This window comes from Anarhichas minor, unplaced genomic scaffold (assembly GCF_050575085.1).
Source record: "Anarhichas minor isolate MPS153535 unplaced genomic scaffold, ASM5057508v1 ptg000014l, whole genome shotgun sequence".
Classification (NCBI taxonomy): Eukaryota; Metazoa; Chordata; class Actinopteri; order Perciformes; family Anarhichadidae; genus Anarhichas; species Anarhichas minor.
Window position 1 is genome coordinate 8,943,092 of NW_027466460.1, and position 17,877 is coordinate 8,960,968.

The 17,877-nt window shown below is 43.9% G+C and overlaps 1 protein-coding gene across 1 annotated transcript in view; it reads left to right on the forward strand.

The window, feature by feature from the left end:
- cntln (centlein, centrosomal protein) overlaps positions 1-17,877 on the forward strand; it is an 82,256-nt gene that overhangs the window by 15,734 nt on the left and 48,645 nt on the right. Inside the window, exons 10-12 of the mRNA XM_076091349.1 lie at positions 8,369-8,503; positions 13,300-13,419; positions 16,511-16,632. Coding sequence (XP_075947464.1) covers positions 8,369-8,503; positions 13,300-13,419; positions 16,511-16,632 — 377 coding nt within the window. The remainder of the gene's footprint in view (positions 1-8,368; positions 8,504-13,299; positions 13,420-16,510; positions 16,633-17,877) is intronic.

Consider the following 17,877-nt stretch of genomic DNA (forward strand, 5'->3'; position numbering starts at 1 on the left):
GGTCAGGACTGTTGCACGCAATGTTTTTGTAAGTTTTCATAATAATAGTTTGAATGTCAACGTTATGAATGAATCTTCGAACTATTCGGTAGCTGCTCTAATTATGCCAGCAATGGAGGCATATGAGCTCACCGTCCTCGCTTGAGAAATCCGTGGAGCCTCGTAGATCGGTGAATGCAAACTCTTAAGTTCTTGAACCTATATACAGTATATATGCATTATGCATTTATGTGGGTGTGGACAACAAAATATGTATGCTTCTGATGCCCTGCCTAATGTATGTAGCTTTCTCTTACATTATAAAGACATTGTATAATGATACTTCTTTCAATCACCTTAGCGGAGATGGTGTCTAATTGTCCTACGGTACAGAGGCAGCGTTGTGTAGGTGTATTAGTCGGCCCAGCAATGACTGACAGGCCCCAGCATGGCCTGTGGCGCTGGTCTTTAACTGAGCATCACTCTCTTAATATCGCTCTCGTTCACCCTCGATACGTGCATCTCTCTTAGCGCCAGCGTCTTTCATGTCAACTTTATGATCTTCTCCAGCTCTCTGTCCTGGGCACGCACGCACTCTCTGACTCCCTCACTTCATCTGTCTCGTTTCTATCCTCCCACCCGCGTACCTGGAAGTCCTTTTTAACGCACTCTCGTCAGTATGCAGAGATGGATAAGAGGTGGAGAGAGGTGATTTAATTGGAGCCCAGTTATGTTTCTGAAGATGTAGATGGAGTTCCAGTTCTACATCTGTCAGTCAACAGGGGTTTGGCTTTTTCTCACTACCTTTGAACCGTCCCCCGTCCCCCCCCAAGGCAATAGAGGCTCTAGTATAAACTAAGTTAATGCCGCAGCCACATTTTAAGTGGGCTTTAACAACTCCTAATGATATGGTGATAGGAGGTTCTTGGACCACACAGTGTCAAAGACGAGAATAGTAACAGGTACATATGTATCCACACAACCTCATTACATCAACATGGTAGGGCACTGCACTTCTTGTTTGTTTCCTCAGTATGACTCTAACTTCAGTTTAGACTTATTGCATATAAAACATCTCTGTAAGCTGACGCAGTGGAAGATAATATTTCTGCAGCAGTTAAGTAATGCCTGTGCCTCCACAGACTGTAATTGTTTAATTTGATTGGTTGCTATTTTCTGACAGTGCTGCCCCCAGACTGAAGGTTAAAAGATATCAGCTCAAATGTTAAGTGAGTTACAATCGCCCCGTCTCACTTAACCCTGTTAATTTAACCAGCGGTGAAATATAAATGGATCATTTAGTCGGTAATTAAATACAGTACTGTAGTGGTTCCCCCAGTAATTAATACTACATTTAGAGAAGATGCAGTTAGTGGTGTGTGTGTGTAGTGTGGGCATGCATGCATGAATACATGCATATGTGAATGAGTATGTGAGTTTGTGTATATATATACTGTATATATATATTATGCGTTTGTTTTATTTGATCACACTGAACATGAACTCCACCCCATGTCTCGTCCCCACACAGTTAACAAAAAAACAAAAAAGCTCGTCACACATTTATTTGCAGGGCTGAGATGTAATTACAAACATACAGTGAACATAATAACCTATGCTAAGAAATATTATGAACTTTTGTTTTCTGAACACATGTAGCTGCTGTCTGGCTGATTTGTTTCTTTAACTTTCTTGCCGACTGACATCAAAGTGAACAGATCAGGTATCCCAAGGTATAGCACTCAGTCAGGAGGGCTTTCTGTTTCCCACTCTGTAATTTCACTGACAGGTTGTGCGTATGCGTGTGTCTGCGTAGGTGTGTGTTTGACTAAAGGTGTGTGTATCCGAGCATATAATCGCAAATTCTGTAACAACTTCCTCCCGAACACCTGTTAAATTCTAATGCTCAGGTTGTTAAGGCAGATTTGATTTTAATTTTAAATGTTTTTGTGGAAGTTACCAGTGGAGGCGATCAAAGTGCTGATCGCAACGGGAGCGCAGGGGGGGGGGGAGATGCAGCGCTCATTTGAATATGGACCAGAGCGACGGCTTTGAACACCCCTCCCACAGTGGTTTTGGGGGGGGGGGGGGGGGGGGGAGCAGGAATAAAGGAGGAGGGTGGGTGAGAGGAATAACACCCATTGTGTGTTATACTTCCATGCTGTGCACCAAGATTGACTGTCTGTCTTATGTCAAGTTAACTCTTTGCAGGAAGCTTAAGAAGACTTTACTAAGGCTTAAAGCTACAATTCTGCTAGTTTTAAGTTAATGTGAGTCATGCTATGCTTTTTGGATAATGTTACCTCCTATATCTATTAACCTGCAAGGTCAGCACGAGTTTAAAGGTTCTCTTTTTCGGACTTCAGAGCATATCTGTTGCCACCACACGGCTGTCAACGTGCACTAAGAGGCATGGGCCACCAGACCGGCTACGTCAACAAAGCACACAAAGGGGGAGTGCACTTCATTCTCTGCTCATGTATAACTCCCCTTTATTTTTACATAGCTAATAGTTCTTTGTTGCTGTATTATGCTGTGGATATTGAATTTAGCGGCATTAAAAAAAAAAAGAATGTTGCTTTTCTTTTTTTAAAACGATGTTTCAGCTTCACAAAAAAATACCTAGGTCTTAACTAACGATCATTTTTATTTTAAATTAATCTGTTGATTGTTTTTATCATTTGTCATTCAGTGTAAAAATAAAATGGCAGAAAAATAATAGAAAATACACATCACAGTTTGCCGGAGCGAAAATATTCAATGTGAAGTAATTTATAAAGGAAAAAAGCAAATCATCATATTGGAAAAGCTAGAACCAGAGAGTGTTCATAAATAACTTTAATTAATGATCACAATGATTGTTGGTCAGTCAACAAATTAACTAATGGGTTCAGCACTACTCACACTGTATGTTCCGTAATGTGCACACACTCCATAATGTCAGCCTGGAGATGGCCTCACGCCCTGATCTTCTAGCCATAGGGCCTGGCTGATCATCAGGCACCTGGGTGACCCCCACACACAATGAGATGCAGATAAAAACTGCCAGGTTGGGGAGGTTTGGGTTGCCAGGTTGGGTGGTCACCATCACAATGTAGCAGCAGGGAAGAGAGTCCTCATTAGTGGACAAATGTAAAATATTTATTGTAGTCTAGTGTTTGGCTATTGTCAGAGCTGTGCGGTGATTAAAGACCAACATTAGAATCCGTAGCAGACCTCAGGCTTTCTGGAACCTTCACCACAGTAAATGAGTGGTAAGTTGTTAATTGTGTGGGCAGTCGTTCAAAGCGCTGGTTATTCTCTCATCAGCATTGGAACGGGAAGATTAGGCATTTTAATTCACTCCAGAAAAGTTTCATATAAACATAACAGAAAGAAGCCAGGTGTCTTTTAGATGTATACTGCAACTTTGTTTTATGTACTATAGGCTTTTTCACAAAAGAACATTTTGACATATCACGGTAGGAAACGCACAGGTGTAAATAAAAAGATACTAATGGATGAATTCCATTTAGCTGCTCCAGTTTCAGGGTCCTGGTATTGTGCATGATGACTCACTATCACACTGGTAGCTTTGAATAGAACAGAGCCATCATGAATGTTATTAGTAACATCAGTGCTATTCCTAGTATGTCAAAATGTCTTCTTTGAAAAGGACCTCTTCTTACACTATTAAATACAGTAATTACCGTATATAACAACAACAAGCCACCCATTTCCTACAACGTACTGTAAAGGATGGAGAAATCGTGCACCTGCACCTACATTTACTTTTTTATGCATACGTTTTAGCAAACAATACACAAAAAGTCCCTCATATGGGTTTTATAGACCGAACCTCAGGCACGAAAACATCATTTCCCCAAGGTGACCAGACTTTAAAAAAAAAAAAAAAGGAAGAAGCTCTGGTCTCCCATAGCTTGTTGAGATGTTATTTTTTTTAACATCTGCTTCCGGCTCGTTATTGATGTTAGCCAATCGAAACACTTTTAGACGTATAATTAAAGTGCTAGTTACACACACACGTGCTCATAAATGCACCCGTCGTTTTGCGGGGTCACGTTTGCCTTAGGTGAGGCGTTTCTTTTGATCATCATCATTAATAGCAACCATCAAGTGAAAAACGATGAAACCATAATGACACAAAGAAACGTGGAAATACGTTTTTTCAACCAGGAGCTCAGCAAACAGACTGGAGTCAGCCCAGAGAGTTGTTTTGTGTTTATGTACTCCGTGCAGTACGGCGCAGTATGCTTTTAGTCTTGTCTGCCGATGTTTCAGTAAAATGTGATGGAAAGCTTGCGTAAGTCCCATGTTTTTGATTTGTCTTTCACATGGGTCCTGTTTTGACGCTGGCTGCTCTTCAGTTTTTCCCCATCTGGAACGGCACTCATTTAGCTTAACTGTCAGGACCTCCCTAGAAGTATGTTAAAAATTTAGTGCAACCTGCTGCTTGTATTTACATATTCTTTTCCTCCTCAGACATATCAGTCATCCTTCTGTTATGAAGACATTGTGTGAAGATTACACATTCAAATAATCTTTATGGAATTATGGTCTGATAAATGTTTCATGATGCTATGTTGGTCTGATCTTGTGTATGTCGAGTGTGTTATTGCTGTTATCCGTGTTGTCAACATGAGTGTGTGTGTGTGTGAGCGTGTTTTTTGGAGCTGGGCCATGTCCAGGGCCAGAGACATACTAATGACATGGACTCCAGCGGTGTGTTTTACCAGCTCAACCGCTCTCATTAGATGAGAACCTCTGTGTAGCACAGCTCGCCTCATTAATGAAGCACAGCCATGTGCCGCTGCAGACACATGCACTCACTCGTTCAAGCACATACACTCGGGTCAAGCAGGCTGTGTGGGAGGACTCAGGGCTGTGTACACACACACACACACACACACAAAAACATACATGCACTCTTCATCCTACTCACTGTGTGCTGTCCTTCTACAAAGTTCCTCTTCAGTTAACACACATGCTCATACATATATGCACACACACATCCTTTTGAAGAACCACCATCTTGAATGCAAAGTGCACCTGACCCCGGTGGGGGGGGGGCGTGCACCTTGTAGCCCTGACTCCTGAAGCCAATCCAATCACTTTCACAAACGCTGTCGCTCCGCAGATGTGTGAGCATGTATTTGTGTATGCATGTAGTCGTGTTTGTGTGTGTGTGTGTGTGTGTGTGTGGCGGGGTGGGGGGGGTGGGGCCCTCCTGATTATAGCTGCTCCATAATTAACAGTGATCAGATTTGTTTTGTGGCATAAATGGTGCATGTGTAGAACATTAGGCCTGGCAAGTCTCATTTCACATTCAGCTCAAGGGCTCGGCAGCAGACGGGTCACGAGCTTCAGGGAGCACAATCACAAGCCTCCCTCCATATGGTCCTGCCTGCCGCATCCTCAGCAGTTAGGGCCGCGAGTGCCAGACAAGTTCCCCCAAGAACCTAATCGTGTTCAGTAATTACCAAGACTGGCTTTTTTTTTTCTTCTTTTTTTCCCTCCCTCCCTCAGCTCCCCACAATCTCTTGCTCTTTTTTTTTTTTTCACTGCACCTGCATGCTCTCTTCTTCTCTTTCAATCTCATGCTCTCTCCTAGTCCATTGCTTTCACTAAGCTGCTTGTTGTATGTTTATTTTTTTTCCCCCTTTTGCATCCTTGCTACTTTACTCTCTCAAAGTTTCACAAAACATTTTTTTTTTGTTTCTGGATGAAAACCAAGATAGGGATGAGAGAGATTGTGAGAGGAAAAAAAACTCAGACACTCCCGCATCAGTTAATTTCTAAATTGCTTTATGTGGCTGATGCCGAAAAACCCAGTCCGTCCTCCTGACTGCCTGGAAATTATAAATAATTGTAACAGATGCGCCAATATGGCCGGCCTCCAATAAACGAGGCCCCAGATAATTTGACCAACCCACTTTGACAGGCCAATTTAATAAAACATGAACAAAATCTTCCTCACTAATAATTTATCATCCCCTCTCCTCCCCTTTGGTTAAAGTTGATTACCCTGGCAGTTAACAAGGTCACGCCCAGATGCCAGGTTTCTGATAATGCAATCAGGACTCGTTGGAGAAAAAGGTGATGACATCCTGTGCGGCTTTCTTCTTCTTTACCTGGCCTCCCAGTTAAACACAGTTGTGAATGTTTGTCAAAAGGCTTTGGTTTGATGTGTTCAGTAGACATGTTGTTGATAGCAGCAGGTGAGGTTTAAGAAAAGAAAGGTGAGAATGTATGCAGTAAGGTGATGGAGTCAAGAAGTGTGTGGGTGAGTGTTAACTTCTAGATAAATAATGGAATGTGGAATGTGCACGCGTGTGTGTGTGTGTGTGTGTGTGTGTGTGTGTGTGTGTGTGTGTGTGTGTGTGTGTGTGTGTGTGTGTGTGTGTGTGTGTGTGTGTGTGTGTGTGTGTGTGTGTGTGTGTGTGTGTGTGTGTGTGTGTGTGTGTGTGTGTGTGCGCATCACACCCTGCTCCTCTGTGGGTGGGTCATCTGCTTTATCATTGTCCCCTTCAGTTTGTTTTGGTAGTCCCTGCTGTGCGCTGAGGTGTGCAGATGCTGCTAGACACCGGCTAATAGACACTGATAAATAGATGGGCCATTATAGCACACGCACCACAATGCTGGGGGTGGTAGATACCTGTCCCACTGCCACATGGCACATCTGGTTATTGACTTCGGCATATGAAAATGTCACGTGGACATCCATTATACAAGCGGAGGTCGATTGAACTACTTGAGACTCTGTCAGCTTTTGATTTTCCTACATTTCCCTGAATTCATTTAGCCGTTGATTCACCGTTGATTTACTCAAACTGGTATCTGCACCCTTCTAGATTTATTTATACTTTCCTATAATTGTTTATCATAATTAAGTAAACTAGTAAGTATACTAAGAAATAAACTTGATCTTCAATTTTCTGAAATTGCAGAGAGGACTTGTCTGACCTCACCTTACCTATCTTACGTCTGGATTGTAAACACAATTTGTTTCCAAGCATATGTTTTGCGTTAACTATCAATGATATTTAGAGTTTAGTAATCTTAATAACTATTTAATTTACCACTATTATATTTTCCAGAAAGTGACTGAATGGCTGTTTGGTGCAAATGCTTGTAAATGTGTCCAACAGTTGGACAGTGAACCTGTCAGATCCAGACTCATTTCTTGTTTATAAACTGTTTTGGTTAAGCTGAGGCTAGTATTCAATTTTAAAATGAATTATGATCAAGATATCACAACATGCCACATATTATGGATTATTAATTACGTTTTCTTTCCTACATGAGAACATCGTTCTTTTGAATATGACACGTGTTCATATTCAAAGTGCCAAATTACTGTTAAGTTGTACACACAAATATTCATATGAAGACGTATAAGTTTGAAGTGGATTGTGTAGTAAATTATTCTTGTTTCTTGAATGTGCTTCACAAAATAACAACTGCCCAGCAAGCCAAGTTATCCAAACTTTGGATTCTAGGGTTTTCTAACTAGGGTCTAATCTCGGGTCGACTAACACTCATATGGTTTTGATTTAATTGACAGATCTGTGAAACTAAATCCGGGCTCAGACTTCAGGAGTGTTGGGCTGATTTAACCCCGAAATCCTGTTCGGCCCAGATTCTCTGGTAATGTGAGGGGTTTACAGATCCAGTGTTAAACCTTCCAAACCATTAGCAGCCCCATTGGGGCCACCCCAATCATTGTCAAACATGTTTGATGATAACGGTTATGATTACGTCATGAGAGAGTCAAGTCTGCTACAAGGACACTGACACTGAAGAATGGACAACCCACGTTGACAAGTCTCCCCCGGGCCATTTTCCCACCCAGACGCTTAGCCTTCTGCTTTAGTCGTTTTACGCTGCAAAGCATTATTTAGTTGTTGCACCCTGTCCATTTTGTTTACAACTGCTTCCCAATGAGATGGTTGTGGTGTGTTGCTCGCTCTGGCATGATAATCTTAATAATGTCCTCTAGTGTGTGATGCACAATTATTTTCAAATCCTGTAGTGTGTGTATGTTTAAGATGTGAGAGAGAAACATCTGAGAAGATTCTCCTTATGTGTAGGATTTTAAAACTCCTGTAGTCTGAGTCTGAGTTTCTCCCCAAAGAATCGCACAAAAGCGGCACTTTAAATCTTGTGCTCACCAGAGATGTGCTCATAAGTGAATCAGCATGAGAAAAGCATAGAAACGACTAATGGACGAAAGAAATCTTAGTTGATTAAGACCAAAACGACAGATCAGTCGACTAATCGACTACGGGGCGTCAGTCCTGTTGGATTCCCAATTAGTTTTGTCACTTTTCTGTTGTTCTCTGTATTCCTCGCTCACAAATGCACATGTACCGTCACTCTTTTCTTACAGGCGGTGGTGTCGGAGCATGTTGATGCTCTAGCTCAGAGGTCTAGCCCTGGTTCTGACTGGGCCCCCAGCCGAGGCTCCGATCCGGAGGATAAGACCCTTCAACAGAGGTCCACCAGTTCTGTCAGAGGACAGCAGGTAGGTTAGCACACACTACAGCCAATTATGTCAGAGACAGCACGTGGGTGAGTGGCTAACATGCCCACGCATAGCCATTACCACTCCGCTCAGATTAGATCAAAGCTGTAGAGAAGGGATATGAGGGAAACGGTCTGTTGAGAATCATGTGATTTATCAGACCTTGCTTCTGCCAACCTTTGCCCTGAACTCTCCAACACACACACACACACACACACACACACACACACACACACACACACACACACACACACACACACAAGGATGCCCCTCCTACTGTGACCAGGCCGGCGTGTGCTACTTGTTTCACGCATGCCTTGGGCTCAGGCACTGGCTAATTTACCGCTTCAACAGTACATTATGAACAAGAAAGAAGCTTTTGATCTTCTCAGTATTCCACTCATAAGTTTGGCGGTGCATATTTCTAGATGGCCTCACTCACTCTAAAGCTGGCCTGAAGACACATTGTTTGATTTATACAGCTGTCCTCATTATCGCTTCAATGGAGGTGCTTCTGTTCAGGCACTTTGTACATGTAGTGAAATTACTTTGTACAAAATAAATAAACAGTATTGACATTATTCGATGTGCTTCGCTTTTCTGGAGGCACTGTTGTGTTTGCCCTAGGACACACACACACGCACACACACACACACGCACACGCACACACACACACACACACACACACACACACACACACACATACACACACACACCTGATCTGTCTGGATTCAGACCTACTATTAATGATTTCGATTCTTGTGCCAATGCTTTAAATAACGTGGGACTGTAATGTATTTTTCACACAATTCCTACCTTATTACGCTGACTAAAAACATGAATCATAATCTGATTAATAAAAGTGTAAATTGGTATTTAACTCAGTGTGAATGTGTTGTCCTTTTCAGTGGAAACCAAACTAAGATAACTAACAGTAAGGTCTGAAGGTTTAGAAGTCAGACATTTTAACTTTACACAACATCAAATGAAAATGTAAAGTAGAGTCAGTACAGTCAACTCTATAAGGCTGCTACAGTATGAACCTTTACTCAACCAGCCACCAGTAACCTCTTCAGCCACTACCTGATTCTCCCTCTCCCCACAAAGTCAAAATAGTTGTAACACCGAAGGTTACTAGCTTTAGGTAAGTAAACAACACGTCAACTTCATAAATCATGTTAAACCTTACTGTTATTAAAAAACGTGAACATTTTGAGTAGGTGTCTCTGTTGGCTGCTTAATATCCAGATATGATGCTGCTCCAAAGAAACCATAAAAGCTGTTATGCTTCATTACACTCCATTTAAGCAATAATACCAGTCTGCAAGGTCAAAAGCTGATGAAATGAGCCTTCTGTGCAGCCCACTGCTACCACCCAGGACACAATTTGCAGCCTCCACTAAGCGCCTAAAGTGAAATGTGATTATTGGCTGAGGCGACGAGCGGTTCATGACTCACGGTTTGCCACATGCAGCAAGTGTTGAACTCATGTTTTTTTCAGGATTTGAGGAAAGAAAAGTTTTCTTTGAATTGGAGAAAGCCTGAGAAAAAAAAACATATAAATGATTAATAAAAGTTACATTTATTATTATTTAGCCAATCAAAAACCATCTGGAATATATACATTTATTTATTTCAGTGGTCCACTATGAGCATGATGTAGTTTAACTTTGAATCAAACCTATGCAGTTCTCTTTCATACCTTGCTTGGTATCTCATGATGGGAAGCATCCCGTCCCTTCTGGGTTTTACACTTTGTATGGAGCTTTGTATGTGTCTGTAGCTCTTTGTATCGTGGGCCTCTTCTCGTAAACTGTCTTTAAAGTGTCTGTCCCACTGGGGAGCGGAGGCTGTCATTTTGTCTTAGAAAAGTCATATTTTGTAGCCTTTTGGCTCGTTCCACCGGGGTATGGCTGCCTCATGGTTCCCTGTTCAGGGGCATTTCTATGAGTAATATTTGTGCCACTGCTAGCTGGGCATTCCCACACACATTTATCTGGTTTCACAGCATCTTTGTTGTGCGAACAGTCCTCAGTGTGGGTTCATCGTAGTTGTGTATTCTCAGGTTACCGGCTCTTACATTTGTGATGTATTTTGCAGTGTATCTTGGTCTTTTGAATCCGTGTACTCCTTTTAATATATTTTTTTGTTAAATGGAGTACATTTGCTTTGTGTTATGTGTGCACCCATGTGTTTACACTTTGACGTAGGTCTGTATGTGTCCTGTCCTGTGCTTGTACACACAAGCACAGGACAGGACACATACAGACCTACGTCAAAGTACACACACACACACACACACACACACACACGTGTGTGTGTGTACAACATTACCGGGAACCTGAACGAGTTCAGCTTTGAGAGCTCCAGACGCACACATGACGTGCTGCTGCAATCATAAAGAAACCCATTGATACCAGTCTCTGAGAGAGAGAGAGAGAGAGAAAGAGAGAGAGAGAGAGAGAGAGAGAGAGAGAGAGAGAGAGAGAGAGAGAGAGAGAGAGAGAGAGAGAGAGAGAGAGAGAGAGAGAGAGAGAGAGAGAGAGAGAGAGAGAGAGAGAGAGAGAGAGAGAGAGAGAGAGAGAGAGAGAGAGAGAGAGAGAGAGAGAGAGAGAGAGGTTAGAGGAGGGAGGCAGTCGATGAAATGTTTCTTCTTTGAGAGTTTTACTCTTCCTTGCATACAGACTCGGGGCCTCTCTCCTCATTTCCCTCGTACTGGATGCCCTCCTCCCCTCCATCTGCATTGCACTTTCATGCTTACAGAGCTGTAACAGGGTGCGATGCGCGGGTCAGGTCATGGCCGCCAAACCAGCTGCCGAGCTTGACAGCGGGCACATCTTTCTTTGCCTCATGTTATCAGATTTGTATCTTTCAGGCCTTACTTGTGGAACAGAAACAACAATGTCACAGCAGAGAGCTTCCCACACAAGCAGAAGGCATTCATGTGTCTCGTGTACCTGCGGCAGAGAGAACATCTGCAGCAAATCTCAGTCATTTGTCAGCATCGCCATGTCATCTTCCCCTATACACCTTCGGACACACTGCAGTTTATGTCCTATGATGGAATATTCAGCTCATTGATAAATCAATCCTCCCCGAAATGTACCTCTATCTGAAAACCTATTTAGAATTCATCCTCAATAAGTTATACTTTAAAGTTAGTCCTCTTTACTTTAAAGTTCAGGACTTTTAGTTGATCTGGATTCCCCTTTTTGGCCTCTCGGTGTCCCCTATGCACACACAGGCTAAGCCAGTTGGCCACTCATCAGGAATATGCAGCTCAATCTGCTAATTAGTTGCATGGAGTCAGGCGGCGTCAGAGCACATGGTTGGCACCCATTCAGGCATGATAGCAGAACCGGGCACACCGGGTCACTGGAGTCAACTGTGGCCTCAAGGCACATTCCCGAACACACTGGTGTGCTTAGAAATGTTTGTCACAGGAAAATGGTTTTACAGATATAATAACAGCGATAAAATCAAAATAGACATGTGACAGAAATGTGTATTTATTGTTATAATCCTGAATATTTTCACAATATCAAACCCCATGCACGTTTTGACTGGGATTTTTATTGCCATTAAGGTAATAATTGCCTTTTAGTGTTATCATTGTAAATGACGTGAGTTCACCTCTGCTGTGCAGGATCACATTTGCATGCCCACGCATGAGGTACGTAGTAGATGTGATGCAGTCAAAAGCCATTGTATTCATGCATTTTACATAATGCAGGCCGGACGACATTGTTGACTGTGTTCTTTTAGTCAACTTCACACAAGAATCCTCACCGCCCACAGTTTGTTTGGTTGCAGTGTACACTAATGTACGAGTTACACTAAATGCACTTTCCAATCTGTAGTTTTATACAGATAGATTAGACCACAAACTTTAACAGACAACAGAGCCAAAAGAACCCATTTTTTGAGGGAGGGCACTTATCTATCCACCGTCCTATCATAAACCTCCTCACTCCACCACCCCCCCTTCCTCCTCCTGTACTCCTCAACCACTCCAGCCCAAGGACTGTTGTACGTTTAGTCGCATTGCATATTTTAGCCTGCCATCTGGTCAGCTCTGCCAGGCACCGCATGGGGCCTCCTATCCTCCCATATTCATATTCCACTAGCATATTGTTCCCACTGCTTCTCTACAGCGTGGCCCCAGCACTTCTCCACTTCTGTATTTATTTCTACAGAAGAGGCTGGAGAGCAAACTTCAACCCCCCCCCTAATCGGCGGCTCTTCCAGTTGTCCTATCAAGTGTAACCTGGAGGCCCCTAGTAGAGCAATTAGAGTGGCCTCCCTGCCCACCTCTTGTAATGAAGCCCAGCACATTCTGGAATCTATAGCCCCTTTAGTCTCCCCTAATGGGACATCATTATTGTCAAAGAAACAATGTAAATGGAAATGAACATACTCATTAGCCAGTCGCAGGGAGAAACCTTTGCTGCTCTCAGCTTGCAACTCCCACTTCCAAAGACACACACACACACACACACACACACGAAACTGAACCTCCTCCCTTCAGCTTCTGCGGACTGCTGCTCCAGCCAGCTTGCTTTATTCCTCCGACAGCATGTTTGTTTGTGTGCGCATATGTGTGTGCCGAAAAAAAAAACAACGTTCATGTTTTACTCAAGGTGAGAGGGGAACGGAATGAACATGGATAATTCCATTATTGGCATTCACTCAGTGTTTCTACAGATGTTAATTGTTGCATGGGTTTGTGCCTGTGTCTGTGTAAGGGAAGTGTGCTGAAGTTCTCACCCCAGTGCTTCTTTGCTTACCTGTCCCAGGGTGCACCGGTGCAGCGATCCAGGTCTTTGTCCCCAGCCAGCGGTGTGGAGTTGGGTAGCGGGAAGAGAAGAGGAGCAGAACAGCGGAAACAAGACCTTGAGGAGCTGCTGCAGTTGAAGGTAGCTGACATAGACGAATACACATAATATCCTCTCCTTTCCATATCTACATAAATCAAGCAATCCCCATTCTTTTTTGGGGGGGTTTATTCTAACTTTATGTCCTTTGTTTCCTGCAGCCCGCATCAACTTCTTTGCTTTTTGTGTTGTAAGGCTTGATTTAGGCTTCCTGCATCCGCAAGGGTTGCCAGTTTTCCCATAAGTCCTGTGCGGCAAGTTTCCACCTGTCCGTGCACAAACAACAATTTCTAACTACGCCGATGGGCGGAGAAAATGGAGAACTTTGAGGATCTTTGAGAATGTCGGTTTGCCATGAGTAGAAACCCGCACACGAGTGTGAAAGATCCTAATGTTTCCTCTTCACTGTGCCGCGTCAGCTCGTGTCCGTCCGAGCGTCCTTGCGGAAAGTATAACCGAGGCTGTTGACTGCCAGGGACTATATGAACTACTTTGAGGTATTGTTTGCTGAATTGGGCACATTCAATGACACAGTGGTGTCCAGCTGTTAGTGTGGAGCACTAGACCGGCATAGTGGAGCTGCTTGTTGCTCGGGCCACTATCTCACATATGATTGCTGCTATCAGCCGCTGGGTTGTGGGAAGGTTTGCAGCTCTGTAAGAGTCACGGTCTCCAAAGGGTTCAATTGCACTACCGATGCCACTGCCTCCTCCATGACCTTCTCCTACAGTGTCTTTCACACACACAAACACACACACAAATACATATGTGTGCGCACATAAACAGCGCGTAGGCAGTGAAGCAGCAGGGGAGGAGCTGCTCCGGTGAAAGTGGATGCAGCAGGTTTTTTTCCCCCCCTTAAACGAATCAGCTTTATTGGTCTTTTAACCTTCACGTGCTCTATGACGTCGTTCTCCCACAATTCCTCATTCCCTTGGTTTTTCTCTCTCTCAAACTCACTGCAAACAAAATACACTTCATGTTCACCTCTCCACTGTGTTGTCTTTTAAGGTTCTTTTTTATTTGATGTCAGTGGAGTACATTTTCCGCTGCCATGACTGTTTTTTTTTTTATAATTTTGACTTTGCCCTACAGCTGTCCTCCTTTGTTGCCTTTCTTTACCCTTTCTGTATTTCGGACTGACCACTGAGTGAGTGATTATGTAGAGGTTATCTCCCTTTGAACACATTAGGCATCATTTTCTTGTCAGATCTGAAGTGTCTGAATTATATCACTGGAAGACAACTAGTCAGACGTTAATGCTCAACGTAGATTCAGACGACACGCTTGACTGTCTTGGGTAATGGTGCCATTTATGTGTCTGCCAGTTGAGGGGCATTTAGCAAAGGTATGCACAGAAAAACTGTGATTGGCAACTCACATCTGTGGCCACATTAACGAAAGCATTAGTTCAGATTATGATTTAGTGGTCATGTCCTTTGCTTGGATCTGGCATTGAGAATAAAGCCCTCCATCAGCGACAGCTGAGACCTTGAGGATCGTCCAGGACAGCACTTCACTCTGTCCAGTCCGTTGTTCTCCAGTTGATCCGATCTAATTATTTCCAAAAGAATGCCTTTCAAATTGGGAACGCCAGCCCGTACCATTGACATTTTGACCTTAGCAGCTAACAGCAGCAGACAAACAAACAATTCTCATAATAATGGCCTCTTTTTTTTTTTTTTACTTCCGCACACTTTAAAGTAAACAGTAGCTGTTGCTGTGTAATTATTTTTCAGCTTGAGAACGTCCACAGATGTGTATGCTGGCTGAGTAAGGGGGTGTATTGATCTGTGGCCTGATGACCAGAACTGGGCTGCCCAGGGGAAGCTCTGGAAGGAGCCTGAGAAGCCATGATGTGGCTAATGCCCTGCCACTCGCTCCGTCCTGCCCCCCCCCCTCCATCAGTCAGCCTCAACTCTTCTGTGTCCTTCTCCAGCTCCTAGTTCCACCAGTTAACACTACCCCCGGTCTGGCCCCTTTCATTAGAGCCTTGTTTTTGAGAGGTTGGGGGCAGCTCGAAGGGGCCGAGGATGTCTTGCAGATGTCCTCTGTGAATAATCCGCACCAGGGAAAATCCATACTTGTCACAGTGGCTGTGTGTGTGTGTGTGCGTGTGTGTGTGTGTGTGTGTGTGTGTGTGTATGTGTGCGTGTGCACCTGTTGTGTGTCTGGTGCATGTTTGTGCGCTCTCTGTTCTCTTTGTCCTTGTTAATAATAACAGGGCTGAGGGCTCGCATTTCCCTCTCTGCAGGGCAGCCGTGTCATATCAGCAGTAAACAAGCTCCTTCCCTTCAGAAAGCGCTCGACAACTCTCCCTAGCCCTGGCCACTCAAGCAGAAACCTGTCCTGCACTCTTCCTTTCACTTTCTCTTTTGCGTTGCTCTCGCTCTCTCTTTCTTCTCTTTCTAATTTCTCTGTTCTCTCTCTTTCCTCTATTTTCATGAGCTGTCTTTCTCTCTTCCGTTGCTCTCTTTCCACCTCTGTTTGTCCTTACCTTTTGAAAGTGTTTTCTCCACCACCCTCGCTGTTAAGGTCAGTGTGATGGGGAAGAGGGGTGCCCCTGACAAGAAAAATCTATATGTTGTCTTCTCTTACTCCCTCTTTAAAGCTGGAGCCCAATCTCGCAGTGTTTTAATAGCTGTCAACAACAGTGTCAGCAGCAAACCCACCGCTACAACCCCCCCCCCCCAACACAACACGTGCTGGTCATCAGTTGGTAACTCTAGCGAGTGCGTTTCTTTGCTGGTTAAAGAGTGTGTGTATGTGTGTGTGTGTGTGTGTGTGTGTGTGTGTGTGCCTGCTCGGTGTTCTGTGACCCCATTGACTCTTTGTGTAAATGTCGTCTCTTAATGATGTCTCAGTTGCCCAGTGAGAGTGGAAGCACTTGTCAAGGAGGAAGGCGAAGAGAGAAAAGAATCTGAACCTGCTGGTTCCTGTCAGGCAAAGGTGTTTCAGCTGCAGACCAATTTAAATATGTAGACGGTGAGGGGCTTTTCTCAGCTTCCCTGACACACTGCTGTGCCAGTGTGAATGAAGCTGACTCCATATTTCAGTTAAGTTATGTTTCATTTGACACATACGACTTTTGGTAAAAAAAAAATAATAATAATCTTGTCGCTGTGCCTTACAGATGGAGGAGAATGAGGAGCTGAGGCGGGCTCATGATCAGCGGCGTGAACGCCTGTGTCTGATTCAAGCCAACTACAAGACAGTCCGAGGCCAGCTGAGAGAGATGGAGAAATCAAATGGCGTGTGAGTACACAGCGTCACACAACACAGTTTATATATACGTGGCACAATAAATCAGGACCTGTTGGTGTATACACATTTGATTCATAAAACACAGAGGACCTCTGCATACACAAAGTAACTTGGATAACTTCCAGCTCCACCCAGCAGCAGCAGCAGCCAGTGAGCGATGTTTCAAAGCACATAACTCACCTTGCCTGATGTTAAAAGCCCTTGTGAAATGCTACAACCCTCTGAAACCACGCACAAAGAGTCTTAGGGACTCATAGATCTCCACATGTTGTCTGACAAGACCTGATTGCTGGATTTGGGAAAGTGGGAGAAATTCCTTCCTTTGCCTTTGAAAAGCTCTGAGGTTTTAAGCCCAGTCAATTTGGGCCTTTTTGTGCCAAGTCTGTGCGCGCTTCTCCCCCAGCGTTCATTAGAATGTGAGAGCCAGAGGCTGGAGGTGTCTGGTCCTGGGGGGGTGCAAGGTGTTTGAGAAGGGAGGAGGAGTGCAGAGGAGGGTCCATTTCCTGCCTCGACCTGTTATCTTCAACAGAAACCACAGGATTTTTACACAAAGCGCAAAATGTGCTGGAAAACGTCATTAATATAAGGATCTTTTCTCTCCATTGTCTCCCCCAGCCCCTTTTTCCCCACTTTCTCTGTCTCTGTTTCTTTCCTCCAGCAGCATCATTGGGTCCATTTTTAAAAGATGTAACTAAAGGTGCATATGTTTTGGTGGCCGCACGGGAGCGAAGTGTTGACCCCGTCAGCTGTTTTCTCTCTGGGTTAATTAAAGAAAACAGCAGTGCAATGTGAGCCCGTGTGAAAGTGGAGCGAGGGAGAGAGCGTGTTCAGCGCTCGGCTCGACTCGGCTCATGTCAGCTCAGCGCGGCTCAACAGCATGTGTCTGAGACAGTGGGAACAAAGACAGAGAGATGTAGAGAGAGAGAGAGAGAACTCTCAGAGTCAACACCAGTTGTGCTGCTGTTGTTCTACATTTTAGCGGGTTATCAAAGAAATGCTGCGTGGTGGACTGCCTTGATGTTATGTATGTTCCTATGATAAGGCAAACAAGGCTGTGGTTAAGAGTAAAGCGCCGAGAAGACCAAACAATCCATAATAATATGTTTGTAGTCTCAATGTCAGTGTATTTGTATTTCATGACTGATTTGACATAAAATTGATGCGATAGGCAGCTTTGCCCTTTTCAGTCCGAGCCCTCCATGGCACCAGCCAGTCACTCAATGTTATGATCCTGGC